This window comes from Chenopodium quinoa, unplaced genomic scaffold, assembly GCF_001683475.1.
Source record: "Chenopodium quinoa cultivar QQ74 unplaced genomic scaffold, ASM168347v1, whole genome shotgun sequence".
NCBI lineage: Eukaryota > Viridiplantae > Streptophyta > Magnoliopsida > Caryophyllales > Amaranthaceae > Chenopodium > Chenopodium quinoa.
This window is the reverse complement of record NW_018743199.1, coordinates 2,828,477-2,844,764: the sequence shown is the minus strand read 5'-3', so window position 1 is coordinate 2,844,764 and position 16,288 is coordinate 2,828,477. Positions and strand designations below refer to the sequence as shown.

General features: G+C 36.1%; 1 protein-coding gene across 1 annotated transcript; it reads left to right on the top strand.

Moving 5' to 3' along the window:
- The first annotated feature begins 36 nt into the window (after positions 1-36).
- On the top strand, positions 37-5,501 carry LOC110733494 (DEAD-box ATP-dependent RNA helicase 18-like). The gene is made up of 11 exons (XM_021913553.1): positions 37-404; positions 1,705-1,941; positions 2,142-2,372; positions 3,255-3,334; positions 3,438-3,543; positions 3,625-3,738; positions 3,988-4,086; positions 4,200-4,286; positions 4,389-4,495; positions 4,587-4,730; positions 4,822-5,501. Exons 1-11 carry the CDS (start codon positions 132-134, stop codon positions 5,090-5,092), a joined length of 1,749 nt encoding a protein of 582 aa, XP_021769245.1. The 5' UTR covers positions 37-131; the 3' UTR covers positions 5,093-5,501.
- Positions 5,502-16,288: the final 10,787 nt, after the last annotated feature.

The following is a 16,288-nucleotide window of genomic DNA, read 5'->3' as shown; positions in this document are numbered from 1 at the left end:
AAAAAAAAAAAAAAAAAAAGCAAATTAAAAAATGCAACTAAAAAAATTCCCCATAACTAAACCAAAACCCTCTACAGTCTTAATTCGTTGTTTGAGCAGCCGAACAACACAAACCGGAACACAAAGAAAGAATGGAGACGACGGCGGAAATCAACACAAACAAGGCGTTGACAAACACCCTTTTCTCTGACCTTAAACCGCCTCTCTCTGAACCGGTTATCGAAGCTCTTCATCAAGGTGGTTTTCACTACTGTACTCCGGTTCAAGCCGCCACTATCCCTTTACTTTGCACCTACAAAGATGTCGCCGTCGATGCCGCCACCGGTTCAGGAAAAACCCTTGCTTTTGTTGTCCCACTTGTTGAAATTCTTCGTCGGTCTAACCCTTCTCCTAAACCCCATCAAGTTTGTTTCTTTCTCCCTCTTTTTGGATTTTTGCAGTTTATATTCTGTAATCTTATATGGGTTTTTCTTTTTTTAGTGATTTATGTAGTGTAATTGCATTTTTGATTTAGTGGGGTTGGTTGTGAATGTTTGATTGGAATATGATAGTACTTCGTATTTGAGTTAGTAAGTAATTAAAATTTTGCTAATTGAAGATGTTTGCTTTAATGTTTGAGTAGTGATGATGGGGTGTGAATGATATGAATAGCAATTTGTTAATGCTAGTTGTTTATGTCCTCATACATTTCAATGTTCAAAGCAGTGTTTGATTGGATGATTTCTTTAATGTTTGAATTGGGATGATAGAATATGAATGAAATGAACATTTATATGAAGTAATTTGTTAATGCTTGTTATTTATGCACTCATACATTTGAACATATAAAGCAATTGGAGCTTCCTTGCAATGATTTTGAACTGGTGGGGTGGTCAGTGCAGAACTTATATGAGCTTCTAGCAGATGATGCATGTCAAGCAGCTTCTTTTGCCGGATCATAAGATTCATAACTCATAGGTTGAGTCTTGTTTTTTGTTGTTGTTGAGTCCCTTTAACTCATAACTTTGTGTTATTGTATAATTGTGGAGTAAGCCATTGTCGCCTATGTTTAATTGAAGGCTTGCTAATTTCTCTTAGTGTGACTACATTTGTTCAACCAATAGTTTGACTTTTACACTAATTATGGATTAACTTTGTCTTACTAGAATATAAAGACCAAATGTTATCGTGTCATATATTGTTGAATTAGTCTCAATCTAAATATCGCTTCTTTTTTTTTCCCCCTTCTTCTCTAATACATAATTGTATATGCGAAGTATTTATGTTCAAACTTGTGCTGGGGCAAGTGTGTTAGACTGTTAGTCAAATTGTTTCAAGTATTTGATATGAAGGAAGTGCATGTCACAAAATTTGTTATTTGGAATTGTCTTTTTTGCTTTTGCTTTCCCCCCCCCCCCTCCTTTTTCTTGTCAGATTCTTGTCTTAATTAATTACAAAAGGTAATGGGGAAATTAGACTATTAGCTATTTAAAGGTTTATTGAAAATGGGCAGCTACCACAGTTAAGGTTAAATTGGTCTGATTGTTTTTTGTTAGTGACTTCAGCAGGAAAATTTTTTGGTATTAAATTGTTAGCTTTATATTAAACTCTTTAATTTAGCTGTTAGCTGAAATGAATGATGGAATTAGGCCCTCACTTCCCTGTATTTGTGTATCAATATATGAAATAGGCTTACTCTAGTGCTTATCAATTACTGTCTTGCAGGTGTTAGGAATAATTATTTCTCCGATTAGGGAGTTGTCATCACAAATATATAATGTTGCCCTGCCTTTTATATCAACACTTTCAAATGTCAAGCCAATGCTTCTTGTTGGAGGAGGGGATATTAAAACAGATTTGAGAAAGATAGAGGAGGACGGGGCAAATGTATTGATTGGGACACCAGGAAGGTTGTTTGACATCATGGAACGTGTAGATGTCTTGGAATTTCGTGACCTTGAGGTATATTTTACGTGTGTTAATATGAACTTGTTCAGGCGTGTCTTGGACCACAGGACCATAGTTGAATTTCTTGATCGTCTTCTATTTTTTGGGGGTGGGGTGTGGGGTGGGGGAGGGTTCTGTATAGACTGCTATAGTGTGGGTTCTTGTAAGTGTTGCTTATCTGAGTACATTCCATAATTTATTGTCTTCGTGTACAGGTTTTGATTCTGGACGAGGCAGACAGGCTTTTGGATTTGGGTTTTCAAAAGGACATTAATAAAATAATATCGCGCTTACCAAAGATTCGTAGAACTGGTTTGTTTTCTGCCACTCAAACGGAGGCAGTTGAGGAGCTTTCTAAAGCTGGGTTAAGGAATCCTGTGAGGGTTGAAGTTCGTGCAACTGCAACAGCGAACATTTCAAAAATACCCTCGGGCCTTCATATTGAGGTATTTTGATTCATAGAGCTCAGCATGTCTTTATTAGATGTTTGAGACCTTTGCATGGATCATACTTTCACAGTTTCATGCTTGCCAAATTTTTCCTTTAGTCTTGTTTTGTCTGTGCTCTTGAGAGCTCATAATGTCCTGATCAGTGGTGGTTATCTATGCTTGATCATTGGTCTGATTAGATAGCTATGTCATAAAGTCCTAATCTTGCCTGGCTTGAGCTTCCATTTTCATAGTCTCTCGGGTCTGGATGATGAGTGTACTCATCTGTAGAAGTATTCAGCAGGGTAGCTCTTTTTTCTGCTTAGCTAAGAATTTGGAAGGTACTTGCAGAGTTGCCCCTAAAATACTAGTTTTTGATGAGAGCATTGCGCTCTTAGCATTGTTGATGGGTGGGGATAAGTGAGCTGTCATTGAAATTGGCCATCCGGAAACAATTTGCCTTCAGGCCCAGTGTATTATATATGCATGCACATATATACATGCAAATGCTGGTCATTGGTTTTCTGGCAACGTAGGAACATTGGACTTTACTCCTTTTAACACTATAGTTAACATGTATAATAATGCAAATGTGTCTTGATCCTGTGACCTAAATTCTTGAAATGCTAAAATGTGTGTTGTTTGATTGCTGTGAGTGTATGAGTTCATGCTCAAATCTCATTTAAACCTTGCTAATATAATTTTGATTTGCAAATTATTAGCCTTGTATGCTATGTCTATTGCTGTATTTTTCCCCAAACTCAAAACAAGTTATGTTTTTATTTTTGTGCTAACGTTGACCTGAACATACCCACTAGCTAAGAACGAATTATATTTATGATAATTGTATTCTTCTGACATTTTTCTTGGCATTGGTGATCTCTCTTTCCTGTTATGTAGTATCTGGAGTGTGAGGCAGACAGGAAGTCATCGGAGCTTGTCGACCTTCTTGTCAAATACAAATCCAAAAAGATTATAATGTGGGTCACAAGTGATTCTTTATACGTAGCATCTAATTGTTTGCATAAACTTCTTCAAATACAATATAAAATGGTTGATGTATTTTTGTCTATACTTGTGCAGCTTCTTTATGACTTGCGCTTGTGTTGATTACTGGGGAGTTGTGCTTCCACAACTTACTGTACTGAAAGGTCATTCAATAATTCCTATTCATGGGAAAATGAAACAGGTACGATTTAGATGATATGTTTGTAGTTGGATCATTATGCTTTTATAGTTTCATACTGATTGATATTCATATGGCCTTTAGAGTGCTAGAAAAAAAGCTTCAGAATCATTTACGGGTCTTTCAAGTGGTGTTCTTCTTTGTACTGATGTTGCTGCTCGTGGATTGGACATACCAGGCGTTGACTGTGTTTTGCAGGTAACATTATTATCGCATTAATGGATGTTACTACTATTATAAGTTGAACTTTCTTTCACTTTGCTGAAGTTTTTATGTTATGATTATATACTGAATTTTCTATTATTATGATGAAATCAAGTAATGATCCTATGATGCTTGCTGATGGAAGCAGTGATTGGAAATCAAGGCTAAATCAATTTTTAGTACAAAGACTTTATATCTTTAAATATATCTAAAAATTCCAATTATTTTGTTCTATGTTTGCAGTTTGATCCCCCACAAGATCCAAACGTATTTAATCATAGAGTTGGACGAACTGCTCGCATGGGGAAAGAGGGAAGTGCTGTTGTCTTTCTGTTGCCCAAGGTAGTTTTAAGACTTAATGTTCCATATTGTGGCTGACTTTGGAGCTCCAAATTTCAATGTTCAAATTTTACCGCCTGTTTGTGAACACTGATATATTGTTATAACATGTACAGGAAGAATCATATGTTGAATTTCTGCGGATAAGGAGGGTGCCTCTTCAGAAAAGGGAGTGCTCTAATGGTCCTGATGTCGTTCCCCAGGTGGGTAATATTGCTCTTTGAACTTGAAGTGTCGTTTTGATGGCTGCATGTGTGGTCATGTTGATGCTAATATTTCTATACTCTTATCAAACTTCATTTCAGATCAGGTCTGTTGCAATAAAGGATCGTGATGTTGTGCAGAAAGGACAAAAAGCCTACGTCTCTTTCATCCGTGCATATAAGGAGCATCATTGCTCTTATATATTCAGGTCATGCTGCAACTTCATGTACTGTGATAATTATTTCCGCAATTACTTCATATTGAGAGACTGACAAAAGCGAAATTCTCATGAATTATAGGTGGAAAGAACTGGAGTATGGAAAGTTGGGGATGGGGTATGGTTTATTGCAGCTACCTTTAATGTCAGAAGTAAAGCTTCACGGACTGTCAACAGAAGGTTTCACTCCAGTTGAGGGTGTGAAGTTACAGGAGATCAAATTTAAGTAAGAACCTTTCAAAGAAATTGGAATTCTAATGTAAATTATAATACTACGTATATTTTTAATACTTTAAAGAATCATGGTCTTCTTTTAGGGATAAATCTCGTGAGAAACAAAGAAAAAAGAATTTGCTGGAGAAACAGTCAGAAGTAAACCAGAATCGAAAAACACTAAAGCACAAACCTGCCCCAAATAAGACTGCTGCAATGAAGAAGACAACAGCAAAGAAAAGACGTGCTGTTCAGACTAAGGAAGATGTAGATGACTTAACTCGGGAGTACCGGCTTTTGAAGAAGTTGAAAAAAGGTACTATTGGTGAGGATGAGTATGCAAGGTTAATGGGAGCCGATGATTTGCTGGATTGAAGAAGACTAATTCTGCATAAGTAATAATGGTCCATACCGTGAAGATCATTTCACGAGCGGATTGACCAATGAGAAGGACTTATTCCTCAAGGCTGAGAAAGAAATGTTGCCTGTTCTCCGATTTTACAAATGTTTAGCTGAGCATGTGACTATGGAGCAATCTAAGAAACGTGGTGGCCGACTATCTGAGCTGCCAATGCAATTGTGGATTTTGACACAGCAGAGGTCCTGAACAAAAGTAGTAGAGTGACATCCAAAATCTGATTCTAAATTTTGATCTGTATTATCCTTTTTGATTTAGTAATTTAAGTGTTTATTACTTTGTACAAGTATTTTTTAAATGGTAACCCCAATTTAGGGGCGTTCTTTGTGTATTGTTGATTTTTTTAGTTGCCATTTACAGTGACGATGAGTGGAGTACAAATTCTTAAATGGACCTGGTTCACACTAATTTATTGTGGACCACTAACATTAGAGAAAGTATGGTTGTTTTATTAATAAAAAAGGGGTCACTATAATTAAAAAAAAAGTCACTATGTTGAAATAAAAATCATTTTGGTTATATATAGGCCTAAGTGGTTATTTTTGTAATGAAATATTTTATATACTGATCAATATGAATAATAAAGGCTACTATGTTAAAATTAGGATAATAGCGTCGTATTTCAAGTTCACAATATTATTAAACGTTGTAATAGTAAAAATAAGGTTACTATGTTAAAAATAATGTCACTATGTTCCATATAATGTCAGTTGCGTGTGTATAGACCTCGGGTCCACAATAATATTATTGTGGACCAGGTCCACGCAAGTCTTTTTGTGAGTGGAGGCAACTCAATAGTAACTAACAAATGAGAGTGATGTCTATCCAAATCCCTTAAACTGATAACGCTACTTCAGAACATCTCTTATTATGATTGCAACTAATCGAACATTTTTATTATTGCGATTATCAATGCACAAATTATACAATGAGATCTCAGGTGATTATGTTTTTCATTTGATAAATCAATAGTATGATTTCTTTCCGTAGCTTAAAGAAACTACAGCTATTTTTATGTTAAAATTTTGAATTTGGGTGTTATGTAAGTAAATTTCACAGCACCTAAAATCTTGATGATTTTTTACTTCAAATCCCAGAATACTATTTGTTACTCAAATGTAATATAATTGAAAGAAAAAGAAGTTTGGTGATGTAGTTTTCTTCTAGAAATTAAAATTGCTCCTTTTAAATTTTGGATAATTTGTCAATTACTACCGCAAGTTAATACACTTTGTAAATTATTACCACAAATTAAAAAAGTTGTGAATTACTACCGCAAAAATTTTTAAGATGTTGCGATTATTACAAACCCCCATTAAACCCAACTATGACGTCATTATATCCCTTTAACCCTTGTTTGACCATGGTAAGGGCTTTAACCAACCCCCACAAAAAAAGAAAATGGATTAGGGATATAATGACGTCATGGTTAAGGGTTTTAACCATGGGTTAAAGTGATAAAATGACGTCATAGTTGGGTTTAATGGGGGTTTGGTAGTAATCGCAACATTTTAAAAAAATTTGCGGTAGTAATCGGCAAATTTTCCTTAAAATTTTCTATTATTATTGTTTTAAAAAGTACAATATAATGCAAGTTTTATTCCCCTCAAAAAAAAAAAAAAAAAAAAAAAAAAATAAAGTTGTTAAAGTCTTAAAGAGTAGTATAGTATTTAAAGATATTAGCAAACAAACTCCTATATCTTATAATTGTGTCTTTATTCTTATAAATTATTTCATTAAGAAGTTAAACTAACATGCTAATCACTGAGAAAATTGAGCCTCTCATTTGCAATTGCTAACTTGGTAGAAAAAACTTTATCTAGTTTAGGAGCAATTTATTCTACTTTGAAAAACCAAATTCTTTCAATTTCAAATGTTGCTGCATACGTATTGTGTCAACTTTAAGAAATGTGACTAATAAAATGTGTCAACTTAAGAAAACAAAGGAAATATTATTATATTAATACTATGACTGTTTTCCATCTTTTAATAAGACTTAAAAGCAATGAAATGTAATTTGAAGATTTACAAATTATTTCATGTAATTTGTTAATTGACGAATAACCTATATATAATTTAATAATATCATGTTACTTGATATATATTTATTGCTTTTGCTTAATCACGACTTTTCTGCAGGTTTAAAAGGAATTTGTACTTGAAATCTAGTTTAAGCTAATATGATTTTTAATCAAGTAATCGCAAATAATAGTTTTATTTCTGCATTAAAATTCAACCAACATAGACTAAATAGGTTTAGGGTTAACCTAATGATTGCATGTTATTGACATGAAAAAATACATTAAAGATAACCAATCTAGCTGCTATTTTAAGTTTAGGGACATTTGGTATCAACATATTATGTTATTATGGAGTGTATTGATGTATAAATATTATTTGGATTACTTTAATGGTTGAATCTCATAAATTTTAGCTGTATTTAGATTAGATTGTTGAAACTTAGAACCATTAAATTGTGTTAAAATTTTCTATATTAATTTAGTACTCAGTATTGCAGCATGTATTTTTGTCTATAATACATTATATTTTTGTCTTCATTTATTGATTTCAGCGTTTTCTACTGATTTTTTTTTAATTATTATGTATTTATGTTTTTGTAGAGGAGTTGACGAAAAAAACGTGAATCTGAAGTAAAAGAAGCTGCTAAAAGGAACAGATGAACGTTCTATCCAATTTCAATATGGTAAATTAGGAACTGGATTTTTAATAATTACAACTTTTATCTTTGCTCTTTGTTGCTTGATGAGAAATTGATGGTAGTAAATTGGTAATTGATGTGTTTGCGAGTATTGTGAATTGCATATCAAATGTTTGATGAAAGTCTTTGACTCCTTGCTATGATATTGAACTGAAATTGGAAAGTGATTATATCGATCGAATCAAACTTGTGTCATTGATCATTCCGATGTTATGATACCTTGAATTTTAGTGTTTGCTTGTTCATACTTGCTTGTTGATGTTTAAAACATGGTTTTCGGTATTGATGATACTTACATTCATGTATGAACACAAGAAAATTATTATAGGGAAATGGGCCTTGTAGCCACCTGTGTTTACATTTAAACCACTCCAACGTTGTACATATTATATGTTGGATCTAATTGCAGCATTTTTTTTTTTTTTGAGTAAATATAAAAGTTGGGTACTAAAGTATGACAATTGTTGCAAATTGGGTACCCAACTTTGGGAAGTTGCAAATTGGGTACCATTAACTGAGCTCCGTTTTCCGGCCATTTACTTGCTGCAACAGGTTTTATACAAGTAATTGAAAAAAAAAATTAAATACAAAAGTCTGCCAAATTATAATGATGATTAATTTTGGGGAACCACTAAGCCTTCACACCTCCCCAAGAAACAGAGCAAAAAGGCGAGAAAATGGACAATTGATCCTGAGTTTAACTCTAACCACTAGACAATTGTGTGACCAGTGGAATAATGATTCCAGAGTATCCGTCACCACCCATAGAGAATGGAACATCCAGATATTGAGGATTTTCTACCAGCCACTACATCAGTGAGTTCAGAAAATCACTAGTAGAAAAATACAATAAGGCACCCCATAAAGGCACCGGTTCAGGCCAAACCGGTGTCCTATACCGACTCATATTTGGGCGCAATTTTACACAAATATAAAAGGCACAGGTTCAGACCAAACCAGTGCCAAAAACTAAAAGGGCACCGGTTTGAACCGGTGCCAATTGAACCGGTCCTTAATTTTAAAAAAAACCGCTTAAACTTTATTATTAAAAAAAAAACCCGCCCATATATAAACCCCCCAAACCCTATTTCTCATTCGAGCCGCTTTAATCTTCTCCTATTTCCTTCTCTCTCTCTCCTCTTCTCCTCTCCTCCTCTTTCGCTCACCACTCTTTCTCATCTCCTCCTTCTCCCTACCACGTCTCCTTCTCCTTCAAGCCCACCACGGAGACCACCACGAGCACATGCAACACCATGAACACGTCTCCTTCTCCCTCAATTTCTGGGTTTTTTTTTTTCCGATTTCACTTTAGGTTTTTTTTTTGCGATTTTGATTTATTTTTGTTGATTTCTGGTTTTTTTTTTTAACTCGATTTTAATAGATTTATTTTTTTCGATTTCTGAGTTTTTATTTCGATAGCAATTTCGATTTTTTTGTTTTCGATTTCTGGGTTTTTTTTTTTTCCGTTTTCAATTTTGATTTTTTTTCGATTTTTGTTTATTAGATTTTAATATATTTTGTTTTCGATTTTGATTTTCGTTTAATTGATTTTCGAAATTAATTTTTCTGGGTTCTGAGTTTAATTGATTTCGAAAATTTTGGGAATAATTTTAATTGATTTTTCTGGGTTCTGAGTTTAATTGATTTCGAAAATTTTGGGAATAATTTTAATTGATTTTTCTGGGTTCTGAGTTTAATTGTTTTCAAAATTGATTTTGAATTTTTTTTGCGTTTAATTGATTTTCGAAATTGATTTTTCTGGGTTATGAGTTTAATTGATTTCGAAAATTTTGTGTTTAATTGATTTTTCTGGGTTCTGAGTTTAATTGATTTCGAAAATTTTTGGGAATAATTGATTTCAAAATTTTTGGGGTTAATTGATCTTCGAAAATTTTGGGGTTTAATTGCTTTTCGAAATTTTGGGGTTAATTGATCTTCGAAAATTTTGGGATTTAAAACACATTCAAAAATTTTGTGGTTAATTGTGTTTCGATTTTTTTTGGTTTTTTTGGTTATTTATTTATTAAATTATTTTGATTTTTGAGTTCGTACATTATATTCTAAGTTCACAAGTGATGCATGAGTTTTCTGGGTTTTTTTTTGCATTTTTTTTGTGAGTTTTATTGATTTCTGGGTTTTAATTGATGCAGGTGTTAGATGCACAAGGATTCAAAACTTTGATTTTGGATTATTGTTTTTGATGTTGTAATTTTTTATTTGTATTTTTCAATATCTATTTAATGTTGAATTTTATTGTATGATTATAATTCATTGTATTTTTTTTGTATTGTACAATAACAGTTTAATATATTGTTATATTTCATTGTCTTTTGCGCTTGTTCTAATTTATAGTTTGATGTTCTAATTTATTTTAGTTGATTTAATTTTTAAGTGAAAAAAGGCAAAAAAAAAAAAAAAAAAAAAAAAAAAAAAAAAAAAAAAGGCAGTTTTGGCACCGGTAACCGGTGCCAAAACCAATGAAATAAATATTTTGGTTCATTTTTGGCACCGGTTAACCGGTGCCTAATTGGGTATATATATGACATTGGTTTTAACCGGTGCTAAAAAGGGGGGTATTTGGCACCCCCCACATAGGCAGCGGTTCAAACCGGTGCCTTAAATCTAGTGGCATTATCTCGATTTAATATAAAATATTATCAGTATTTTCTAGCTGCGAGGATAATAATTATAGATGATCTGGCAAGAAATCCATGCCTACAAGTCCACCTACATCAAAAATTGAAAAGCTTCATCTGCTGCTTTTGTGTCTGAGCTCTCCAATCCTAACACAATCCATATACTATTATGACAACTAAGAAGTGGTATTCATATTATGCATCTCATAATAGCTAACATAAGTAGATTAATTGTCTAGTGGTTGTTGCTGCTGCTACTGGAGTTAAACTCAGGAACAAGAATTTCAAGAATTATATGTAGTAGCATAACGTACAAAATTATAAAGCTTTTTATCACAAACAACTTAGTTATCAGTGCGATTCTGGTGCTAAATCAGCAAATGACAAAGTAACTCCTAGACAAAGTAACCCCAAGACAAAAGTAACCCCTGACTAACTTAGTAACCCTTGACAAAGTAACCCCTGACTGACCTAGTAACCCCTGACCGACCTAGTAACCCTAAGTAACCCCTAACTGACCTGGTAACCCCAAGTAACCCTTGACCGCCGACTTAGTAACCCCTGACCGGACCACCTAATTACCCCTGACCGGATCAAGTAACCCCTTACCCACCACCAACAAAAAACTACCACCAACAACAACCACCACCAATGAACCACTACCAACCTAAATCACCAACGAAACTAGATCTAGAACCAAGAACCACGAAATCACCACTACCCATCCACAAAACCACCACTACCCACCCACGAAAGTACGAAACCACCACTATACACGAAAACAATTTGTTCTTCGTTCTTCAATTAAACAAAAAAAAACAAGAAATAAATTTAACAACTTACAATGTAGATATTAGCTAGGGGTTCCACAGACTTGAATAGCATTGTCTATTGATTCAGGAAGATACCAATATGTTGGTGTTAAACTCAAGGTTATGAAGTGTTCTTGAACTACTATTGAAGAATTCTGACACATCCACTTTTTCTTAGTTCAAGCAAGAATTGAAAGTTGTCGTCACTGAGTATTAGAGTATGTAGTGTACCTAAAATAGGAAGAGAGAAGTGCATAGTTCAAATCTGTTGTGGTGAAGTATTTAGCCTGTTAAGAATTAGGAAGCCAAGATCAAGTGAAAGGTACTCTTGATTATTAACTTAATTTTGCCTGCTCTTACAAAAAGTGAAAAACTTGGACTCAAAGTTTGCAATTTCAAAGCTAATGGCATAGAGAAGCCCATGAGCAAGTCCTCTGGAAGGGAGAGAGTGTGAGACATCCCTATGGGTTATTTTGATTCAAAAACCTTGTGTTGTCTTAGATTCTGATCTACATTCTACATGTCAATAAGTGAATTGACATTGCTACAAAGTCTTATGACATTTGTTAATTGACAAATTATTTCATGAAATAATCTCAATCACAATTATGAAATAATTTAACACAACAATCATCATCATCACAATCATAATCTCATCAAAGCATAATATTAATAGCAAGAATCCTAGACATGATACTAACATGATTAATAACAAACCCTAGTATGTCACTAAATAATAAAGATTAAAGCTTTATTTAATCCTAACATGATACTAGCATGATACCAGAAATGATAGGAAGCACCCTAAACATGATACTAGAAAGCATTAAAATTAAAGCATCCTAACATAATACTAGCAATTAATTAAATCTAAGTACGCTTTCTAAAAGAATGGATGTAAGCTAATTATTTACTTTGATGCCTCGTACCTCTAATTCTAATAACAAAATACACTCGTTAGTAAACTTCGATAAAATATTAAAACAAATAATTAAATTAAATAATTGAAATAGGGATTTGGGACCAAACCCTCAGAAAGTATCAACGTTTCACGTTGAGGGCGAAAGCAACTTCGAACTTGGCTAGGTGTGTCTAGAACTTATGAATGCGAAATTGTGTTTGTAAAAGCAAGGTTTAGATAGTAAGAGAGAAAGAATAAGCTGAGTTCCTTTTAATTTAGATTTATAGGTGGTGTGAAAGCTCAATTTAGTTCAGTTCAGTTTAGCTGAGTTCGGTCAATGAAAACAGACCCTTAATTAGTCTAGTATATTCAAGGACATTAAGATTATGACATTAGATTTTATAGGTTTTTGTGATACAACCTGATTTGGTTTCATTTTAAAATTCCTTTTAAATTATAAAGTAGTCGAATTGGTGTAGATATTTCTTATCAAGGCACCTAACTTAATGCTAATGGCTCAAACTATGAGTTGTACACGATTTTTGGGATTTGTTAAACATCGCCCACAAATTACTACATAAAGCCCACAAAATTCACTTGGTTTCCCAAAATTGCCCTTGACCTTAAAAAAAAACACTCACACTCTCATCACTCACACTCTAATTGCTCATCTTCTTTCAACCTCTCTAAAAAAAAAAAATTCAAAATAACGGCAATGTCGAGGCGGCAAGGCAAGGAAGTGGCGGCGGCGGCGGAGGGAAGGATGTCCCAAGGAGGAAAGGTATATTTTGTTTAAAAAAAAAAGGGGAAAACCGCCGTGAACGCGGCGGGGCGCCCTGGCTGGACGCCCAGCCGGCGGTGGTGGCGCCAGATGCAGACGCCGCCACCAGTTGGCTGGCGCCTGGGCTGGACGCCACCGCCACGGTTGTGGCGTTTAGTCTAGGCGCCGCAGCCGTGGCTGTGGCGTCCAGCCCAGGCGCCAGCCAACTGGTGGCGGCGTCTGCATCTGGCGCCACCGCCGCCGGCTGGGCGTCCAGCCAGGGCGCCCCCCCCCATTTTTTTTTTATTATTTTTTTAATTTTTTTAAAAAATTGTTTTAATTTTTTTTTTTTTTTGTAATATAATTTTGAATTGTTTTTAAATTTTGTTGTTTATTTTTATAATTTTTTTCAATTTCGTTGTATTTTTTCTACGTTTATATTTTGTTTACTATTATTTGTATGTTTTTAGTGTATTTGATTTGCGATGATGATTATTTATCGTATAAATTTTTGTATGTTTATATATTTTAAAATTTTGTGTAGGGTCGTCATGGTGGGGGGAAGAATATAGAGCTTCTTAGTAGAAATTATTCAGTGGAGAGGTCGGAGCATAGACATGTCAGATCCCGTGGTATTTCGGCCTCAGTTCGTAGAGAACGGATCCACCGTCGGGATGAGGATGACGATGACGATGATGATGCTGAGGAGGGTGACCAGGAGGAGGAGCAGGAGGAGGGCGCAGATGAGGATGAGGATGTGGACGATGGCAGTGGACCGTATGATGATTACGGTCCATTCAGTCAGAGGGTTGATGACATGTACGAGACGCATATGGTGGAGGTGCGTAAGGGTAGGGGTGGTAGGTTTGTTAGTAGATCTGGCACATCATCTGCGTCCACTGTATCTGGGGCAAGCAGGAAACGGTCGAGGGCGGGTAATGATTCTTGGGTTGTTAGGAGTGAGGTGCCCGGTGGGCCTGTTGACGGGAGTGTGATTCCTAGCTTTCTAGGACACATAGCTGCCCGTATTTGGGAGGACCAGGAGAGGCCTTCAGTTACGGGGTTGTTGAAATGTCATACCCGGGAAAAGACTTGTAGTTTTTTGCGTACATGGGCTGAGGCCTGGCCGGCGGAGAGCGAGATGTTCGAGCGACTGGAGGGCACTGGGGTGAAGCACGTTCTTGCCACCATGCACGATAAGATTGACAGTACGCTGATCACGGCTTTCATTGAGCGATGGCAGCCGGATACAAACTCTTTTCACCTTCCGTTCGGTGAGATGACGATCATGTTACATGACGTCGAGGCCATTCTGGGGATTCGTGTTGAGGGTAAACGACTTTGTGCTGTGGCTGATGCGGATCAGGCAGATTCGCTGGCGGAGTTGTTGGCGGTGGACAGGGCTGCACTGTACACCGAGGCGCTAGGTGTTTGGGAACACGGAGGTGTGAAGATCGCATCCGTGTTGCAGCGGTGTTTGTACCCGAGTGCACGTAGGACGCCCGACGCACAACTGAGTGCTTATGTTTTTCTACTCCTCGGATGTACCTTGTTTCCGGATAAGAGCGGCGGAAACAAGCTCAGGCCACGCGACATCGTAGAGGCGTGTGACCCCGACAGTGTAGGCCAGTTTTCCTGGGGATCGGCTACGTTGGCGTATTTGTATCGCCAACTAGGATTTGCGAGTCGGGCTGACGCGGCAGGTATCATTGGGTGTCTGACTCTATTGCAGACTTGGATATACGAGTACTTTCCTGCATTGCGACCACATCGTGACCCAGTTCCTATTGATGAGGGGATGTCGCGTGCTTGTGCGTGGAGTCCGCGCTCGGAGAAGAAGTCCGTTGACCGCCTCAGATCGATACGGTTATTGCTGGACAGGTTGTCCCCCTTAGAGGTAACGTTTATTTATAGAGTCTACATTTTATTATTTGCACATATTATATTCATGGTATTATATTTTATATGTTGTAATTGTACAGGTGAACTGGATGCCTTTCGGCCCGAACCCTAGTGTTAGGGTACCCAGGACCCTGTACACGGGACTCATTCAGTATCGTGACATCGTCGAGGCGTACATGCCCCAGCGTTGTCTTCGCCAGCTTGGATTTGTCCAAGTTGTCCCTCCTCCCCCGGCGTGCCCGATGAAGGCGGTCCGACCTGCATCGTCGAGGGAGTACGTCGTGGAATGGCCGGATATCATGACCGGGACGTGGGACCAGTTTCCGATGGTGGCTCGATTATGGACATCGGAGTTGCAGCGGCCGCCCTCTGGGGTTACTCCCATGTGTGACCATTACTACATGGAATGGTTCAACCGGTATTCGCACCCGAGGTTGATCGCTGATCTCGACCACAGCGATGATGATTATGTGCCACCGCCTACTGCCACGGAAGCGGTATGTCTTTTATTATATTTATCGTTGTCTTTTAATTAAGTTTTATTTGTTGTTATTGTATTTCATCTTTTGTTTTTTGTTGTATGCAGTGGATGGGAAAGATAATGCAAGACGTTCAGAAACTCTCTCTTGAGAAGGACAGCATGAGTGCAACAGGGAGAGCTGTTGTTGATAGTCTGGAACAGACCCTTGCGCAGTGGGAGTCGTCGTCGAGGAGGGATTACTGATGGTTATTGTATTTTATTTATAGAGCATTATGTTGGACATTATGTTGTAAAATTGTAACATTTTAGATTGTTCTTTTAGCTTCCAACTTAAACATATTATTAGTGCTGTTTTTAAATTTTGATATAACCGTTCGTGGATTGGTTGTTATTATATTTAAATTTTGATATTGTATTTTATTTATAGAGCATTAAGTTTTATTTGTTGTTATTATATTTAAATTTTGATATAACCCCCATTTAGAGTAACCTATCACTTCCCAACCGGCACGACTCCGTAGTTGTCAAACCTTTACTCTGAACTCACACCCACAACCTTTCCGCTTTGTGTCAAACCGAGTGGCTGTACGAAAATCTCTTTCTTCTCTTTTGCAATAACGGTCACATCTCAAAATGCGATCCATTCTACCATCCCGTTGAGATTTATGAGTTGCTACTACCAAGCAAAATCCAGCTGCAATTGCAACCTGTTTTGCCCAATCAATCGCCTGTTGAGCTTCTTCGAATGGACCATCATGTCCAAATATCTCACTGTAATCATTTCCGTCTCCACCATATTCCTGCATCAATTATATATTACAATAAATACATTTAACGGATAATACATTTAATTTCTATATTTCCACATAATTAACACAAAAAAAAACATAATTATATATAATCAAACTTAATTTTTATAAAAACCCAATTCGAATTTTCAAA

Bases quoted from the DNA above. Each gene is read 5' to 3' on its own strand.
- LOC110733494 (XM_021913553.1), top strand. From the start codon at position 132: ATGGAGACGACGGCGGAAATCAACACAAACAAGGCGTTGACAAACACC. The intron at 1,942-2,141 runs GTATATTTTACG...CTTCGTGTACAG, and splicing joins TGGAATTTCGTGACCTTGAG to GTTTTGATTCTGGACGAGGC. The intron at 2,373-3,254 runs GTATTTTGATTC...CCTGTTATGTAG, and splicing joins CCTCGGGCCTTCATATTGAG to TATCTGGAGTGTGAGGCAGA.